Genomic DNA, 18,084 nt, shown 5'->3' with positions numbered 1-18,084 from the left:
GAATTTTTGCTCTTGTATCCCCAGCCAAGTACCTGACATATAGTAAATGCTTAATAAATGCTTTTTAGTGACTGATGGATGAGAAAGATATAAAGGAAATTGACCCTTGTTAGTATAGTTTTGGAGATATCAGGGTCATCTCTATGCCATAAGTAAGTCTCAGAATAGATCTTGGGCAAAAAGCCTATTTTATAATTTGACACCATCATAATAACAATGAAAACTAGCACTTGTATAGCATTTTAATGTTTACAAAGTGCTTTACAAGTAAAATCATTCTTAAAATAAACTTGTAAGACAATGTCATTCCATCTTTATATATAAGGAAAATGAGGCAGGTAGGTTATGTGTGACGTTCCTAGAGTCATATAGCCATTAGATCTTAAGACTGGATTAGAATTCAGGTGTTCCTGGCTGCAGGTCCTGTGCTCTAGCATTGTACATGTAGCTGTCTCTGACTTTGACAATAACCTTGTTAGATTGTTAGGAGTTTTTATTTGCTTTTGCCAGACTTATGAATTCATTGGTACAGGGAATTCCTAATAACAACTTTTGTTTACCAGTTCTAATGATTTTTGCTTTGCAACTTAGTCTTAGAAAATTGCCTGGAGAATTGAGAAGGCCAAGTAACTGATCAGGTAGCCAATATATAGCACAGGCTGATCTTGAACCCAGGTCTTCCTGACACCATGGATCATTCTCTATCCACTAAACTAGTTCCTTTTAGGTAGGTAGTACAAATTGTGCTACCCCATTTTACAAATGAGAGAATAGGCTCAGGTAAATTAAATAACTGGCCCATAGGCATATCACTTAGTCAAGTATAGTGCTGAGGTCTTCTCCATGACAAGTGCTTTTTCCACAATGATGTATTCTTTGTAAGTATATAACTAATAATGATAATATTAAATTATTTTTATATTATGATTTGCAAAGGACTTTCTTCACAACCCTATTAAGTAGGTAATATAAGTATTGGCCCATCACAGTAGAAGAAACAGAAGTCAAATATACTAGGTAATTGAACTACAGGCATGTAACTAACTATTAACTGTTAGAGCTGATACTCTTAACTTGGGCCAAGACACAGAAAGCTTTTTGACTTAGAGCACAATATCCACTTAGCTTTGATGCTTCTATGGATTTGAATTTGTTGTTGTTGGCACTGAATATTATTTTATGCATAGGCTTTACTGAGACAAGTAAATGAATAGCCACTTTTATTAAATTTGATAGCAGTCTAATTCTGCAAATATTGATCTCTTTGCCAATTAAAAAAACAGCATATCCCTAAACCATAGAATTATAGCCTGTTAGGTAAAAAGTAGGCTTTGCTATTACTAAAGATGCTGGAAAATATTTTCCGGAAGATCAGATCACCTGCCTCTTCTTGTTTTTGTTTCATTGGAAAAGTTTGCCTGAATGCAAATGAAACAGACCAAATGAGACAATTTTGAAGCTCAGGTTCAATTAATAGTAAAGAAATGTTAGAGGTATGATAATATAGAACTGAAGACCTAGACAATCACTTGTGAAATAGAAATAAGAAAGTATTTTGGAACTAATAAGTTTTTGTCACAAATTCTGTGTTCTTAGCACCAGATTTGTTTTTCCCAGCATGGCTTCCAAAGAGTGTATATAGTCTATATACTATGGAGTGTAAAGGAAAATGCAAATTTCCTGTGTAGTAGGTGAAAAATCTGAATAAATTAGAAATCATTCCCTCTTCTGGTAGTATCTATTAAATTCCATATGTTTAATGGAACTTAAATGTAAGATTCCTTTACTTTTTTCTGCATTCACCAACATATTCCATGTCCCTATCATTATTTCCAGGATTCATATTAATAGAACATTATGTTAATGGCATTCCTATATGGCATTTAAATAAAGTGTCATTACACAAGGACATTTAATCATAAATATAAGTGATTCTTTTTTATGACATATTGTTTAGAAAGAGCATTGATTTGGATTTTTGAGTTTTAGTTAATGCACATCTGAACTATGACTAGGCCTGGGGTTAGACCCAAATTCAAATCCAGCCTCTGACACTTATTAGCTGTGTGACCAAGTCATTTAACCTCTGTTTGCTTCCAGTCCCTCAATGTAAAATGATGGTAATAAAAATACCTACATCACAGGATTTTTGTAAAGATCAGATGAGATATTTGTAAAGCATCTGTCACAGTGGCTGTATATATTATTTTTCCCCTCCCACCTCATTTCTGTATTGTAACTTAAATGTATTTTAAAAACTCATGCTTGGAATCACAAAATGTTTTATTAGGCCAGAGAATATAATTATGATACTTCACATTTACATAGTAGTTTACAGCTTGTGAAGGACTCTTTATATTGGTACCATTTTGCAGATTAAGAGCCTGACACCCAGAGAAAATAAGTGACTTATCACAACGCTTATCTAAGTACTCAGATTCTGAAGCCAGTGTTCTGCCACACCACACTGCCTATGTTGGTACATAGAGAAATCACTTTCTAGAGGTCATCTAGTCCAAGTCCCTCATTTTTTAAATTCAAGAGAAGTCAAATGAATTAACTGTATCATATAGCTTCGTTGAGTTAGTGAGAGTCAGGGCTAAAACCCAGTGGGATCTTTTGATTCCCGTGTCTCATGTGATAATTTGATTAACAGTAATTTTGAATGGATAAATAAATGGTCAGATCAACTTCGAAATATTTGAGAGAGAAAGATGTACTTACATTTTTAAACATGTTTCAACAGAAGTTAATAACTAAATTATCTGAGTTAACCTGGAAGTATTAATAACTACTTGGTATATGTGTGTGTGTTATCCAATATATATAACTACTATAATATGATAATTATATCTACTATAACTCTGATATTTTCCTGTTATTTTCAAGACTATATTGGTTAATATCATACATGTGCAGTGACTTAATATATATGTACTTATATACTTTGTAGTTTATTGATAACCCTAAGATTTAGTTGTAGTAGAATAATTGACAGCTTTTCCAAGGTCTGAACATTTTTTGGGATAGGATATTGTAGCTCTAAATATAAAAAATAAAAACAAGGAATTGAGACTAGTATATTCTGGGTAACTTCAGATTTAATTTATTCCTAGCATGGCTTTAATTTTCTCTTTTGTCAAAGTCACTGTTTTTCATCAGCTACAGTTATTTTGAACCACTTTCTAGTTAAAGAAAATATATTCAATGATAACAGTGATGATCTACAAGTGAGTATCTTTGTTTATTTGATACCTTCCTGTTGCTCTTAAGATTGTTGATTAATCTGTTCTAGAACAAAGAGATCCTTTCCAGCTCTAAATCTCTGATCCTATGATCTCAACAGTCTGCTTAAACTTTAAATAAGCTAGTCTTATAGTGGGAGTAAATGGGGGAAAATATCTACTAAATATTTATTTTTCATACTATTTCAGTTACCAAGTAGTAATTAATTGCATGGTTTGAGTCATCTCTAATGTAGTAGTTTATTACTTATGAGTCAGGCAGCTGGGAATGTGAAATATTAGACTGCATTGCAACCAACAGTATCAAGTTCTTGGTTTAGTTATTAGTCTTTTTATTTGGTACACATACTTGTGTAATCAGTAGTATGAAACTACATATGAGTAAAGTTCTGATATAGAGTAGTATAATAAGAAATAAAAGTTAATGCTCACTAATGAAGGAGGCAGAAATATTTGTAAACTGCTTCATTTTGTCACTTTTTTCCTGTTTTATTTCTTGGATGTTTGATTATAAAATGAGAAGAAAAATGTTACACATAATAAATGCAATATAGAAACCAGCCCCTAAAAATGTTATTATTACATGGGTTATAATGGTTAAGTAAAATCATGTTTATCCAGAATCCTTGAAAACTGAATCCTTTATAAGAATTAAGTTTTCCAGACCTGGGGCTTTAAACTTTGAAACTTTTTTTTTTTTTTTTTTTTTTTTAAGTTTAACCTTTTGGGACAAAAATCTTTTTGAAAAACACACTTCTTTACCTCCTTAGTAATACAAATGTCGTGTGATGATCAACTTTGATAGGCTTAGCTCTTCTCAACAATATAAATGATCTAAAACAATTTCAAAAGTCTTATGATGAAAAATGCTATCCACGTTCTGAGAAAGAACTGTGGAGCCTGAACGCAGATTGAAGCATACTATCTTCGTTTTTTTTTCCTTTTCTCATGGTTTTTTCCCTTTTATTCTGAATAACACCATGATTTCTTTTACAACATGACTATTGTGGAAATATGTTTAATGTCATTGTACATGTGTAATCTATATTAGTTTGCTTGATATCATGGGATGGAAGAAGAAAAAAGTAGAAATTAAAATCTTATAAAAATGTTGAAAAGAAAAAAATTAAAATAGGAATTTTTTAAAAGATATATAAAAATGGGATGTTATGCAAACATTTTAATTTCTTTTTGGTGACTCAGGTTCATTCATGAACATCTATACTGTGGTATAGAAATTTTAAAAAAATGGTGTTTCTAACAGGATCAGCAGTGGAGGTATTAAAAGATATGGGTAGCAGAAAATGATGTGAGCAAAGTTAGGGAAGTAGAAACATATATGATGTATTACAATGAGAACTTTTAACTTACCAGTTGGGATGAAGAATTTGTATTAAAGAATTGAAAAGAGATAAAGATAGAAATCTAAATTGGTGCCAGTTTGGAAAGGGAAGGTATCTTCAAATTCTAGGCCAAGGAATTTCAGCATTATCCTATAGGTTTATGGATAGTACTTTTGAAAGTTCTGAGTAAGCAATCACATATTTCTTTTTCTTAGTCGAGGTATTTTGTTTTTAATATAAAAATCACTTCTACCAAACAACTACCACCATCACCATCCCCCCAACTGTAATTCATTCCCATTATTAAAAGTTAGGAAAACCACCTAAATGCCTCTTCTCTTGTGAATCCTAATGACTCCTTTTAAGTTAAATTTTAATTTTCATCCATTTTTGTCCAGTAATTAAATGTAAGCACCTTTCATCCTCCTAATATAAATATAAATTATAAATTCCTTGAGAATGAGGACCATGTTTTAATGAATCCTTATACTAGACACTAAAAGGGATTCAGTCTTGAATTATATGTTTTAAAAAAAATGTTCAATCAAATTGCAACCCCATTTCCCTAAATGATTTTGCACTAGAAGAACTATGACTTTAATAAGGTATAGCTATTTATTCTAGGCCATCCTCAACACAAGTCGAAAACGTAAAGTGGATTAAAGTTATTGAGTTGCTGTGGTTTAAAAAAAAAAAAATTTGTTATCTGGTGGCCAGATTTTTATTGATGAGCCTTTCCAAATATGGCTAGGCCATTCATTTTTTAGATGATGAGTCTATTAATGGGTTCAAGACCTTTGAAAACTCAGAAAACCTTGTGTTATGATGGAGCATTAGAAGAGTTATTAGTACTTAAAAATAGCTAACAAGCTGTGTAGCAGATTTGCAAAATGTTTTGCATGTATTATCACTTTTGATAAAATAACCATTTACTAATTTGGTCTGGAACTTTTCAGAAATTTGGTTTCTGCTCTGTAGCCCCTACCTCTCCTATATGAAAAACAGAAAATAAATTCTCTTAAGTATCTTTATGTAGAATTCTTCTGAGTCCAGAAACTTGAATTCATATAAAGCAGCATGGCACTTTACTATCTTAAATATCTTGAACTTCAGTTCCTTTTTAACTATTTTTTTTTTTTAACTTTCTCCTTGAAGGTCAAGACTAATTGGAATTAAATAGTTGTAGTCTTTATTTTAATGATCTCATCTATCTGTAAACATTAGACCTATCTCTTTTTTATTCTTTTGCTTCAAATTTACATTTCTAAGGTTTTTAGTTGAACCCATTTTTGCCTTGCAGCTTAGTACTCTCTTTTATTTATCTTTAATTACATTCCCTTCTTTCACCTTTTGCTTAGTGATCTTGAGCCTAGTTACTTAATACTGTTGGGGGCGTTTTGAGTGACTTGCCCATCTCCTTTTAAACTCTAAATTTGTCTAAAATTTCAATACTAACTCTGTAGATTTTACCTTTTTCATTCCCATCTAGATCACTCGGTCCAATTATCAGAATTTTATTTTTTAGAGATTAATAGAGCTATTGAGTTAGTATTCCCCTTGTGAGGGACAAGTGCTACACCTCCTTTCCCAAATTAACTAATCAGAGACATCTTCAGGTACAAAGGGAAAGCATTTATTTAATCCCTGCTGGGAGAGGCCCAAGCATATTGGGGATCCATCCTAGCTCCCCCCATGTCAGGATTTAAATAGCAAAAGACCCAAGCCTTTTCATTGGATAGACTAAAAGGAAGTAACCATCCTTGACCAATGGTCACCAATGTTGTCTGCTTCTTTTGGGTCATGTCACTTCTTGTCACTGACTAGGATCTGACTTTTTAGAGATCTCTAGGCCCAGAGATCATGTGACTTCCTGCAACTGGAGGTCCACATCTCCACATGGTCCCATTCACTCTTGTTTTTAGTCATAAGATTATGTCTGTCATTTTATCATTTCTATTATGTCAATATTTCTCCAACTATGCCAACATTTCCTCCCTTGTATTTTATAAATTCTAAGATAACATTGACACTTTGTTTCAAAGATTCATTTGTTCTGTAAAGTGAAAAAAAAACTGTATAGGTATAGGAAACCTGATTTCAAATCTTGTTTTCACTTTTAATAACTTTGTCTTTAGGCAAGTCATATCTCTTAGCAACATCATTTTGTCTATCTGTAAAGTAAAAATGTCTATCGTAAGGTTGTCGTGACACTCGGTGTCTTTCCAACTTTCTCTAAATTCTTTATATTCTTCATTTCTTGTGGCATATTAACTTTTCATTACTTTTGACCAGATTTATTCACATAATATTTGTAACTTTGTAAGTTATAAAGTACTTTATAAATATCAACTATAAAAATATTTTGTTAATTATAAAATACCATTTAAATATGGGTACTTTTAAAAATCATTGTTGCTGTTATTAACCAATCATTTCTTCTTATTGGTCAAAATTAAATCCAAAGACTATTGTACAGACTCAAGTCTGTACAATAAGGAGGATTTGCTGAAGATACTAGGACTTTTTAGCACAGATAGAAGACTTATGATTACATTTTTCAATTATTTGAGATTGTTTATCATATTAAAGAGATATTAGACTTAATCTTCTTGACTAGGACTACTAATGGAATACTACTACTACTACAGCTATAGAAAAGCTGATTTCACCTTAGTGTATATAAAACTTTACAATAATTAAAACTATAGAAATGTAGTAGACTGCCTCAAGAAGAAATGAATTTTCTGCTTCAGTAAATCTTTAAAGAGGGATGGATCATATCATATGTTGAAAATGCTATATATAGGAAGGGATTCATACTTCATGGACAGGTTAGAGGAGATAACTTTTTTGTTTTCTTCCAGCTCTTGTGATTCTAGGAAATTGAGTTATCTATTCAAGGGAAAGCAAATAATCATCCATTTGGTTGAGACATGAAATATAGTTAAGGATTGTATTGTGAAAAGTCTGAGAAGAGAGGATGGAGGCAGACTCACTTCATAAGGGACTTATGAAGGCTGCCAAGAGTTAGAAGTTTTTAAGTAGTAATGTGTGATACTAGCATACTTTCTCTAATTACTGCAGAACATGTATTCCTCCATGCATCTATATAATCCATTACACAATTTAATTCTTGAATATATATGTATGTGTGTGTGTGTGTGTGTAGGCATATTATCCTGTCTTCCCTAAATAAATCAAAAGTGGCTTGATAGAAAGGTCCATACTTAAATATATTTTGTTATCTCCCAAAGCACTTACATCATAAACAATTAGTAAATACTTAACAGGGTTTTATATATTTATGTCATACAGTAATTCAAGCAGCAATGAAATAGAATGAAACTAAGAGTCTCAGCAATGAGAAAAGGCAGTGTTAATACAATGAAAAATTACATTTATTTCTAAATGTACTTTCTCTATTTTCAACCTACTTCAACCCAAGCCTTTCCTTGTAACAAACATTAAACATGATAAATTAAAGGCCAGATCTGAGACATGATTTCAAATCCAGGCTTTCTTAACACTATGATTTTAAGCAAGTCACTTCCCTCCTATGGGCCTTAGTTTCCTCATCTCTAAAATGAAATGGTTAAACTAAATGACCTGAAAGTTCCCTTTCAGCTTTAAATATATGTGCCTATGATCCTGTTGTTTCCTTTGATTTCTAAAATGAAAATTTTAACGAGACGAGTTAGGCATTTACTACTTGAGGGAAAGCTGATTATTGCCCTAGGTGGCTATTTTTACTTAGAATATAGATGACTTTTTATAGCTAGTCTTTTCCTTTTGGCCATTTGATTCCTTTACAGTCAGTGTTCTTTGTATCAAAACAAACAAACAAACAAACAAACATTCTGACATGGTGGCAGGTGTATTTTGTTCAGTGGCTAAAATTGTAACAGTAGTTCCCCAACCTTTTTTGTCTACCTAAAGTTGTCAACAGAGGTTATTGACTCAAAAATAGATACATCATGGTAAGAAAAGCATTGAGATGCCCCAGTTTAAGAGCATTAACAAATCTGAGCACATCTAAAGGACAAGCAATCAAGGTAAAGACCAGGTCATAAGATCAGAATCTGATGAAGTAAGCTGAGGGATAGCTGGGCTTTTGTTTGTTTGTTTTGTTTAGCCATATTGGATAAAAGAGGAGAATCAAAGAAGGGATTGGACCACTGCCCTGGAGACATGAAGTAAATGGTACTTACAGACTGAGAGGAGGCCCAGCTGTTCAACTCTTCTCTTGCCAAAGAAAAGAGTTTCTAGCTTGAAAAGGATAGAACAAATACGTCTAATAGGGAGCTCTTGCCCAGGATAAGAAGATAATGAAAGAGCATCCTTGGTGCTTTTGAGCTCAAGTTAACCAAATTAGACAAAGTATGTCCTAGGTAATGAAAGAATTAGCAGGTATGATTACTAAGCCACTGTCAAGGATTTTTAGGAAATGATGAACTGAAAAAAATACCACAGTAAATAAAGGTACATGTCCCAATTTACAAAATAAAGAAAAGAATGAAACCTACAGTTGTAGGCTAAAAGTTCTTAACTTTTTTGCATCACAGTCTGATGAAGTTTATAAAATACATGGAATTAAAGGAAATCAATTATCAAAACAAGTCCAGGAACCCCAGGTTAAGAACATTTGCTCTTATCCAATGAACTTTAAAAAAAATTTTTTTTAATTCTTTTGCTTTCACACCTATTATTTCTATATGTACCTTCATTCCTCTCCACTTACTAAATTTGCCTCAGCTTGTCACAAAGCTTTGCCTTATAAGTAGTTGGTTTTTGTTTTTTTTTTAAGTTCAGCAAAACCAACATATAGCCTTGTCTAACTGCACATGTTGCCCATGATTAGCAAGTAGTATTATTCAGTTGCAGCTCCACTCTATGTAGTGCTTTAAGGTTTGCAACAAGCCTTATACATGCTTATTTGATCCTCACAATAGTTCTTCGTAATAAATACTATTGTATTGTTATACACATGGGACAACTGAAGGTTAGGAGATTTTGACTTGCCCAGTGTCACAAAGGAGTGGGATTTCTGAACTTATATTTTCCATACTCTTAAATCCCATGTGCCATTTATTGTATCATGCTACTCCTGAGAGATAGGATTTTCCATCATCAAAAGTTTTTTGTTTTTTTTTTAAATCACTCAATTAACTGTAAATATAATGCAATGAATTAGATTGCTGGACCTTGAATCAAGTAGACCTAAGTTCAGATCCAATCCCAGGCCTTTACTACCTATGTCATTCTGGGCAAATCACTTAACCTCTGTCTGCCTCAGTTTCCTTTTCTTTAAGTGGGGATAATAGTAGCAACTTATCTCATAGGGTTGTTAGAAAGATCAGATAGAGATAATTATAATGTGCTTTGTGAACTTTAAAGTTCTATGTAAAACTAATTATTAAAGTGCCCATTGCTAATTTCCTAGCTGCTAAAGATACAATGAATGAAACCAGTCTTCCTTGTAAGAAACTTATATTCTAATGGAAAAGACAAGTACATATACATATATATATATATATGTATATATGTATATGTATATATATCCTCTTTGATTTTGTTTCTGATCCATTAAGTGATCTAAAGTGGAAGGAAGTAAAACGAGTTGCTTTAAGTGAAATGGTAGAATACACACACACACACACACACACACACACACACACACACACACACACACAAATATGTATTTATGGAATAATATGGGACAAAGGTCAGAGAGGAGTGCATTGCAGACATGAGAAACAGTGCAATAGCATAGAGATAGAATTTCATTTCTATGTAAAGGATAAGAGATGACTGGATTGCTTAATTGCATAATGTAAGAGGAGAGGGGGAAGTTGTGTTCTATGAGGCTGGAAAGGCAGGTCTGGGTTAGTTTGTGAAAGGTTTTGAAATCTAAATAGAGAAGTTTACATCTTATTGTAAAGGTGATAGGGAATTACTAGAGTTGATTGGAGTCATCCTATAAATGATACATTTAAGAAACATCACTATGTCAGTGCTATGTAGAATGGGTTGAAGAAATAAAAGGCTTGAGCCATGCTCAGTCTAAATTTAATTGAATTGAAATAATGCAGGTAAGAAGTGAGGAGTCCAATCTAAAGTGGCATCTGTTTGGATAAAGAGACGTTTTGGATGCAAGAACAGCAAGATTTTGACTGTTGGCTTTATAGAGTAAGGAAAAGGAGGAATTGAGGATAATGAATCTTAGAGACCCAAAGAGTGGTAGTGCCTGCAGACTAAGGCTACATGACCACTTGTCAAATATGGGCAGAATGAGATGGATTTGAGTTTCCTTCTAGATCTGAGATTATGTAATTTGATGAAAAGTTAGATAATGGGTTAAAAGTAGGTAATGGGAGATCCTTGAATGACAGGATAAGCAGCTCCAATTTTATCCTGAAGGCAGTTTGAGTCCTGGACTAAGAGTCAGAGTAGACATAAATTTAATTCCTGGTTCTATTCACTATTATAACCTTATTTACTTCTCTCTCTGTGCCTCAGTTTCCATATCTATAAAATGAGAGGTTTGACTAAGTGAGCTCTTAAGTACCTTCCCACTCTAAATTCTGTGAATTAGAAATCTACCAGTATAGATTTTAGAAGCCACTGAGAAACTCCATTTCTGATCTCTTTTCCTTAGCACTTTGCTCTCTCCTATACTTGGAATGTACTTCTCTCTCATATCTCTAACAATCTTTTCTTTCTATTGAGACTAAGCTAGAGCTCCAGCTTATAGAGAGAGACTCTCTTGATTCCCACCTGCCCAGTTTAGTGCCTGCCTGCCTGCCTCCCCCCAAAACCAAAACTGCCTTGTATTTATCTTGTATATATTCCTTATGTGCAAATCAGCTTTGATAGAGAGAGGATTTCCTCAATGACAATGAACTAATTGGTCTGGTCCAGGGTATGCCTGAGTATAGTTGTCTTCCCCAATAGGATGTAAGCTCCATTAGGACAGAGTATATAATTTTTTTTTATCTTTTTACCCTCTCAGTGCCTAGCATAGGACTTGGCACAAATTCTGTTTAAGGCACATTAAATGATTCCAAATGCCAGATGTGCAACCTTTCTAAAACTTCCTGAGAATTTCTGGAGCACTCAGAGATGAATGTTTTTCTCCCAAATTAAACACAATCAGGATATGTCAGAGGCAAGAGTAGAATTCATGTCATCCCTGCTATGTAAGGCCATTTTTCTCTTCTTTGCTTCATACTGACTATCTTCATGTGACAGGCATGTGAGTGTCTTCTACTCTAAATCTCAGGCTAAGATGTGTTACATTCTTTTTCTCCCCTCTAATATCAGTACCACCCAAGTTATCAAGTATTAAAGATACTTATCTGTGTTCATTTGTGATTTAAATAACCAGTAATGTGCAGAATGTAGAGCCGTTAAACTAAATGTATGATGAGAGGGAAAACACATGAAGAGAATGTATCTATACTTCAGGGAAAATTGAACAGCCACATGCTCTGTCATGCTGGCTTTTATTTACTCTGTTGCTGGATAGTAACTAAGCCAGATAGAGCCAGTGTACATTTTGGATATCTTCATATTAAAATGCCACCCACTCTCATTTTTTAACTCATCTCAAATGACTCTCCCCTTCTCTCTAGTTCTTGACTCCCATATGTTATAATTGAGGTGGTATTTAGAATGGACTATTACAATCTGATTTTTTCTTCTTTTCTGCCTTTCAGATGTACCTCCTGCTGATCAAGAGAAGCTTTTTATCCAGAAGTTGCGTCAATGTTGTGTCCTCTTTGATTTTGTTTCTGATCCACTAAGTGATCTAAAGTGGAAGGAAGTAAAACGAGCTGCTTTAAGTGAAATGGTAGAATATATCACACACAATCGAAATGTGATCACAGAGCCCATTTACCCCGAAGTAGTACATATGGTAAGTGATTCCATTTTTAATTATGGTTTCTCTTACTTTAGTTAGGCAATAGATTCAGGTATTTCAGGGTGGGATAAGGCAGCATATAGACTACTTGCCATCATTTGTCTTTTCTGTTTACATTTGGAAGGATGTAGACATAATTGTATGTAGTGTGTATCTTAATTGTGTGTAATATATAACTATTTATTGTATATCTTAATTACTATGCTCAGGGCATGGAAGTTAATCCCAGCTTCCTCCCCTGAGTAGAGGAACCAACATAGATCAAAGTAAATTTTTTTTATGTTATTATTTCAGTCCCTTTATTTGGGTTTCTATACCAGGTCTACACCTTTCTCACTACTTGCTTCACCATAGTTCTCTACTCTTATAATTGTACTGTCCAAACTTTAGTGTGTACAGCTATATCATAAAACTAAAAATTGGTAATTTCTCATAACTATTTTTATCTTCCACAATTGGCACTTTCCTTATTGATAGTAATAATAGTTATTATGGGGCCCTTATCAATGTGAATACTACATTCAGTAGTGAAAATTGCAAGTCCTCTGTATCTTCTCATCTGATGCAATTCTTGTCCATTTTCTCCCACAAATCCTACATAAGGTATCTATAGCCATATTCTAGGGATCTTCATCTAGTCTTAAAACTCTTAATGTGCATCTTTGAGGTTGTATCTCTTTGTCCTTCTTTCTCAACACCTGACTATTTTTCCTCTTTTTGAATCATTTCTTTTTGCCATCTTTTGTATATGTGATTTTTGATAATGTTACAGTCAATTTACATTTGTCTTGTGGTATCTATATCCATATTCTAGGGATCTTCATCTAGTCTTAAAACTCTTAATGTGCATCTTTGAGGTTGTATCTCTTTGTCCATCTTTCTCAACACCTGACTATTTTTCCTCTTTTTGAATCATTTCTTTTTGCCATCTTTTGTATATGTGATTTTTGATACTGTTACAGTCAATTTACATTTGTCTTGTGTTTTCACCATAGGTGTTCTGCAAATTTTATTCTTCAGAAATAGTAGTGATCAGCCATTAATTGACATTAATTGACAGCCATATTAAATCCCCAACAAAAAATTGTTGTTTAAAGTTGGGGTTTTGTGTCAGAAGTCCTCTAGGATAAAGCCAACATACCATGTAGCTCATTTTCTCTTCTCAATAGATGCTTTAGTTAATTCTCTAGACTGCCTGTTCAACTGCATACCAATCTTTATCCATTTGTTTTATGTTGTTTATTGTCTGCATTAGAAGGCCTCTTTTTTGAACAGCTGTGGATCTCATGAAAAGGGAATGCACAGATTTTTATAGTTTTCTACAAAAGACTATATATATATATATATATATATATATATATATATATATATATATATATATATATATATATATATATATACATATATACATATATTCACAGTAACAAAACTGAGTTTTAGAAAATAAAAAATTTTACTGTAACATATAGAAAGTCAAACAAAACAAATTCCAGATTGACCATTTCCAGAAACTTATATGTCTCATTCTGCACCTTGATTCCATCATGTGTCCTCTGGAAACATAGTTAGTCATTGCATTAACCACAGTTCCTTAAGTCTTTTAAAAGTTGTTTCCTTTAAGTCTTTTAAAGCTAATCTTTTATTATTAGTGTTACTAGCATTTTAGTTATTCACATTAGTCTTTATAATAATGTTATTATTGTATAAATCAAAAATCTTAAGTGCCTTTCTTTTTTTTCCTAGTCCTTTATGGCCTGGCATTTACAGATTTCCACAGCCTGACTTCTGTGTCCAGACTTGCTTTGTATGACTCCCCTTCATATTCTCTGTGTCCCAGCCAAATTAAAAGTTGCCCCCTGAATTCTATGTTAGTCATCCATATCTGTGCCTTCTTAGACTGTCTCCTATCCCTTTGGCACTCCTTTCCCATCATCCTTATCTTCCTTCTGGATTCTTCTGAGGTATCATTTCCTTTTCCCAATTGTTACTCTTTTTTTTCCCCCCCTTCTTCAAAATACCTGTAATTTATCTATAATTATAAGGCAGCTAGCTGACATAGATGATACAGTACTGGGATTTGAAATTTGAACTTAGTTTGAATCTGCCTAAGACCTTTACTTAACTGTGTGACTTGAGTAAATCGTTTCATCTCACTCATCCTTAGTTTCCTCATCTGTAAAATAGAGATAATAATAGCATCTACTTCACAGGGCTATTATATATATCAAATGGGATAACATATATAAAGCTCTTTGCAAATCTTATGGTACAATATAAATGCTAGCTATTATCATTGTTGTTATGAGGTTAAATCTTTCCCATCCTCAACCCCTAAATGGAAAGGAAGGCAAGTTCCTCAAAAAGCAGGAACTATTTCATTTTTGTCTTCATGGCTCCAAGGTATAGTGGTATCTTGCAATATTGTATACTTTGTAAGTGTTCACTGAATTAGATTTAAGCCCAGGAATACAAGAGGGCTTTATTAGTAATTATGCTTATATTTATATAGTGCTTTATGGTTCACAGAACACTTTCCTTACAATAGCCTTATAACTAGTGTAAAAATCATTACTCCCATTCTACAGTTGAGAAACATCATGCTTAGAAAGGTGGTAACTTACTTGCTAATAAGGGAACAGATCTGAAAGCCCAAGCTGAGCTCCTGCCTAATTGTATAGTCTCATAGCTTTAGACTGTCTTTATTTTCGACCAGAGAGTATCTCCTTTTATAAAATGAGGGAGGTGGAAAAGAGGTTAAATTTGTTTATCTCTTAAGTCTGTTTTAGCCTTAGTTCTCTTAACTGGAATTCAGCACTGCCACTCTCAGAAGGTGGTGGTGGGGGTAATACTTAAATGTTTGTTCTCTAAAAAGATATATTGTTCATGAAAATACTTAAATCTTTTCAGAGGCCTTAGTTAATTTTGATATTTAATTGTTTTCCTATATTAGCTACAATTGTCTATTAAGCTTTAGAATAAGAAAATCCTGGGGTATTCATATGATTGACAAATATTACTATTCAATATGTTTCTAATGTCAATTTCCATTATTACATGAATTACTATTCATTTGATTATTCTTAGTAAATACTAATAACAAAAAGTACATATTGCATTTCAAAATCAATTTTACTATGAAATGAAAACTTTGTTTAAAGAAGTTTCCTCACCTCTTTTGTTATAATCAGGGCTGTCTCAGATATTAGATAGGCTCCCAGTTAGCATTCTTTTGCTCTCTGCCATTGTTTAGCAAACATAACTAAAGACCAATTTGACAACTTCCCTTAATTACTGGAAACAAAATGCTAGGATCATGATTATAGAGCCAGAAGACCCTTTAGAGATCATGTAGTTTAGGCTTCTTATTTTTCAAATAAAAGAACTGAAGCTTAAAGCTGAAACCCAGACATTTTTTACTCCAACTTCAGTGCTCTTTCCACTGCCTCATAGGAACAAAAGAAATAACACAAGAACTGATTAATTCATTTGAAAAGTTTGGTTTGACAATTTCTAGTCAAATGCAAATTAAGACAACTCTGAGGTACCACTACAACCTCTCAAGAGGTTAAGTCTGGGCTAGCTCCTCTAAAGGGCTCAGATTAAGTCCTTGCCCCACGTTGGGCACCAAATGTAAAGTTCTGTCGTCTCTCAATTGTAATCCTTCTCTGAGAGGAGGTTTCTTTTCTGTGTAATCTTTTCCTCTGTGAGCAGGTTTCTTGGGAGGCTTCTGGAGCCTTCCCCTCCAAAAGTGTGGGATTGCTGGACTTGCGAATCCACTGGACGTCTTCTCTTTGACTTAATCCAGACTGCCTCCTTGCCCGACTGCCCTCCTCTATTATCCTCCCAGAGAATGGGCTTGTGGGAACTCCTTCAACCAATGAACTTGCTCCTTTTAAAGGTTGTGTAAACTCCTTTTCAGAACTCCTTTTAAAGGTGTGAACTAAAGATGTGAACTAGAGAATTGTTAAGTACCGACTTAGCACTTAGTAAGAACCTAATAGATAATGACGAATGTTGGAGGGGATGTGGGAAAACTGGGACACTAATGCAATGTTGGTGGAGTTGTGAACTGATCCAACCATTCTGGGGAACATTATGGAACTATGTCCAAAGGACTATCAAACTGTGCATCTCCTTTGATCTGACTGTGTTTCTACTGGGTCTGTATCCCAAAGAAATCATAAAGGAGGGAAAAGGACCCACATGTGCAAAAAATGCTTGTGGCAGCCCTTTTTGTGGTGCAAGAAAGGGGAAAGTGAGTGGATGCCCATCAGTTGGAGAATGGCTGAATAAGTTATGGTATATGAATGTTACGGAATATTATTGTTCTATAAGAAACAATCAGGGAGGCCTGGAGAGACTTACATAAACTGATGCTAAATGAAATGAACAGAACCAGAAGATAATTATACATGGCAACAGCAATATTATGCGATGATTGATTCTAATAAATGTGATTCTCTTCAAAAATGAGATAATTCGGGCCAATTCCAATGATCTTGTGATGAAGAGAGCCATCTACACCCAGAGAGAGGATTCTGGGAACTAAGAATGGATCACAACATACTCTTTTTGTTGTTGTTGTTGTTGTTGTTTTTTACTCTTTTTGTTATTGTTTGCTTGCATTTTATTTTCTTTCTCATTTGTTTTCCTTTTTTATTTGACTTTTTCTTGTGAAGCAAGATAATTAATTGTATGGATATATATATATGTAAATATTGGCTTTAACATATATTTTTACCATGTTTAGCATATTGGATTACTTGCCATCAAGGGGAAGAAATGGGGGGGAAGAGGAAGCAAAATTAGAACACAAGATTTTGCAAGGGTTAATGTTGAAAAATTATCCATGCATGTTTTGAAAATAAAAAGCTTTAAAAAAAAAAAAGAAGAAGAAGAAGAAGAAGAAAGAAAAGGAATGGTTTGGTTTGAATTAGTAAAGAAATTAGTAAAAAATATTCATTATAGGGCATCTAGGTGGCACAGTAGATAGAGCACCAGCCCTAAAGTCAGGAGGACCTGGATTCAAATCTAGTCTGAGACATTTGACCCTTCCTAGCTGTGTGACCTTGGGCAAGTCACTAACCCCAATTGCCTCAGCATTATAATTTTTAAAAATATTTAAACCTTGAGAACAACTTCAGACTACTATTGACTATATTAATCACTTTAGCAGATAATCTTTTAGTAGATCAGTTGTTTGAATTTGGCATGTAATGTTCTCTGTTTCAGTTTTTTTGGGGCCTCTGGGAGCAGCCTTTGTTTCAGTTTAGTAATCACCACAGAGTAGCCAGAGGTTAAAGTCCAAATCCTTTATTGTCTCCTTTCCTGGGCCCTATAGATAGAGGCCTATCTCTCTCTCTCTCCTTGGTTCCTAGAACTTGAGCTCCTGCCACCAGTCCTTTGTGTTCTCTGCCTCTGCCAGCTTCTTAAGGTCCTCTTGAGGTTTCTGTGGGGGAGGCGGGAGGACCTCTGTCTTCCAGTTCTGATTCTGGCTGAGTTTGTCCAAGCTTATTTGTTCTCTTATCATAAGTGTGAATCTTGTGGAACTGTATTAAGTACTAAGTACATGTAT

The 18,084-nt window shown here is 33.7% G+C and overlaps 1 protein-coding gene across 12 annotated transcripts in view; it reads left to right on the top strand.

Annotated features, from left to right (window-relative positions):
• Positions 1–18,084, top strand: part of PPP2R5C (protein phosphatase 2 regulatory subunit B'gamma) — a 228,043-nt gene that overhangs the window by 116,789 nt on the left and 93,170 nt on the right. For all 12 annotated transcript variants that reach the window (XR_012486607.1, XM_074291259.1, XM_074291250.1 and 9 more), the window contains one exon: positions 12,304–12,503. Coding sequence is in view for 11 of the 12 variants with exons in the window: in XM_074291259.1 (XP_074147360.1) it covers positions 12,304–12,503 (200 nt within the window). In the remaining variant the exon portion in view is untranslated. The remainder of the gene's footprint in view (positions 1–12,303; positions 12,504–18,084) is intronic.

This window comes from Sminthopsis crassicaudata, chromosome 2 (genome assembly GCF_048593235.1).
Source record: "Sminthopsis crassicaudata isolate SCR6 chromosome 2, ASM4859323v1, whole genome shotgun sequence".
In the NCBI taxonomy this organism is placed as follows: Eukaryota; Metazoa; Chordata; class Mammalia; order Dasyuromorphia; family Dasyuridae; genus Sminthopsis; species Sminthopsis crassicaudata.
The sequence above is the reverse complement of the archived record's forward strand: the minus strand, read 5'-3'. Positions and strand labels throughout refer to the sequence as shown.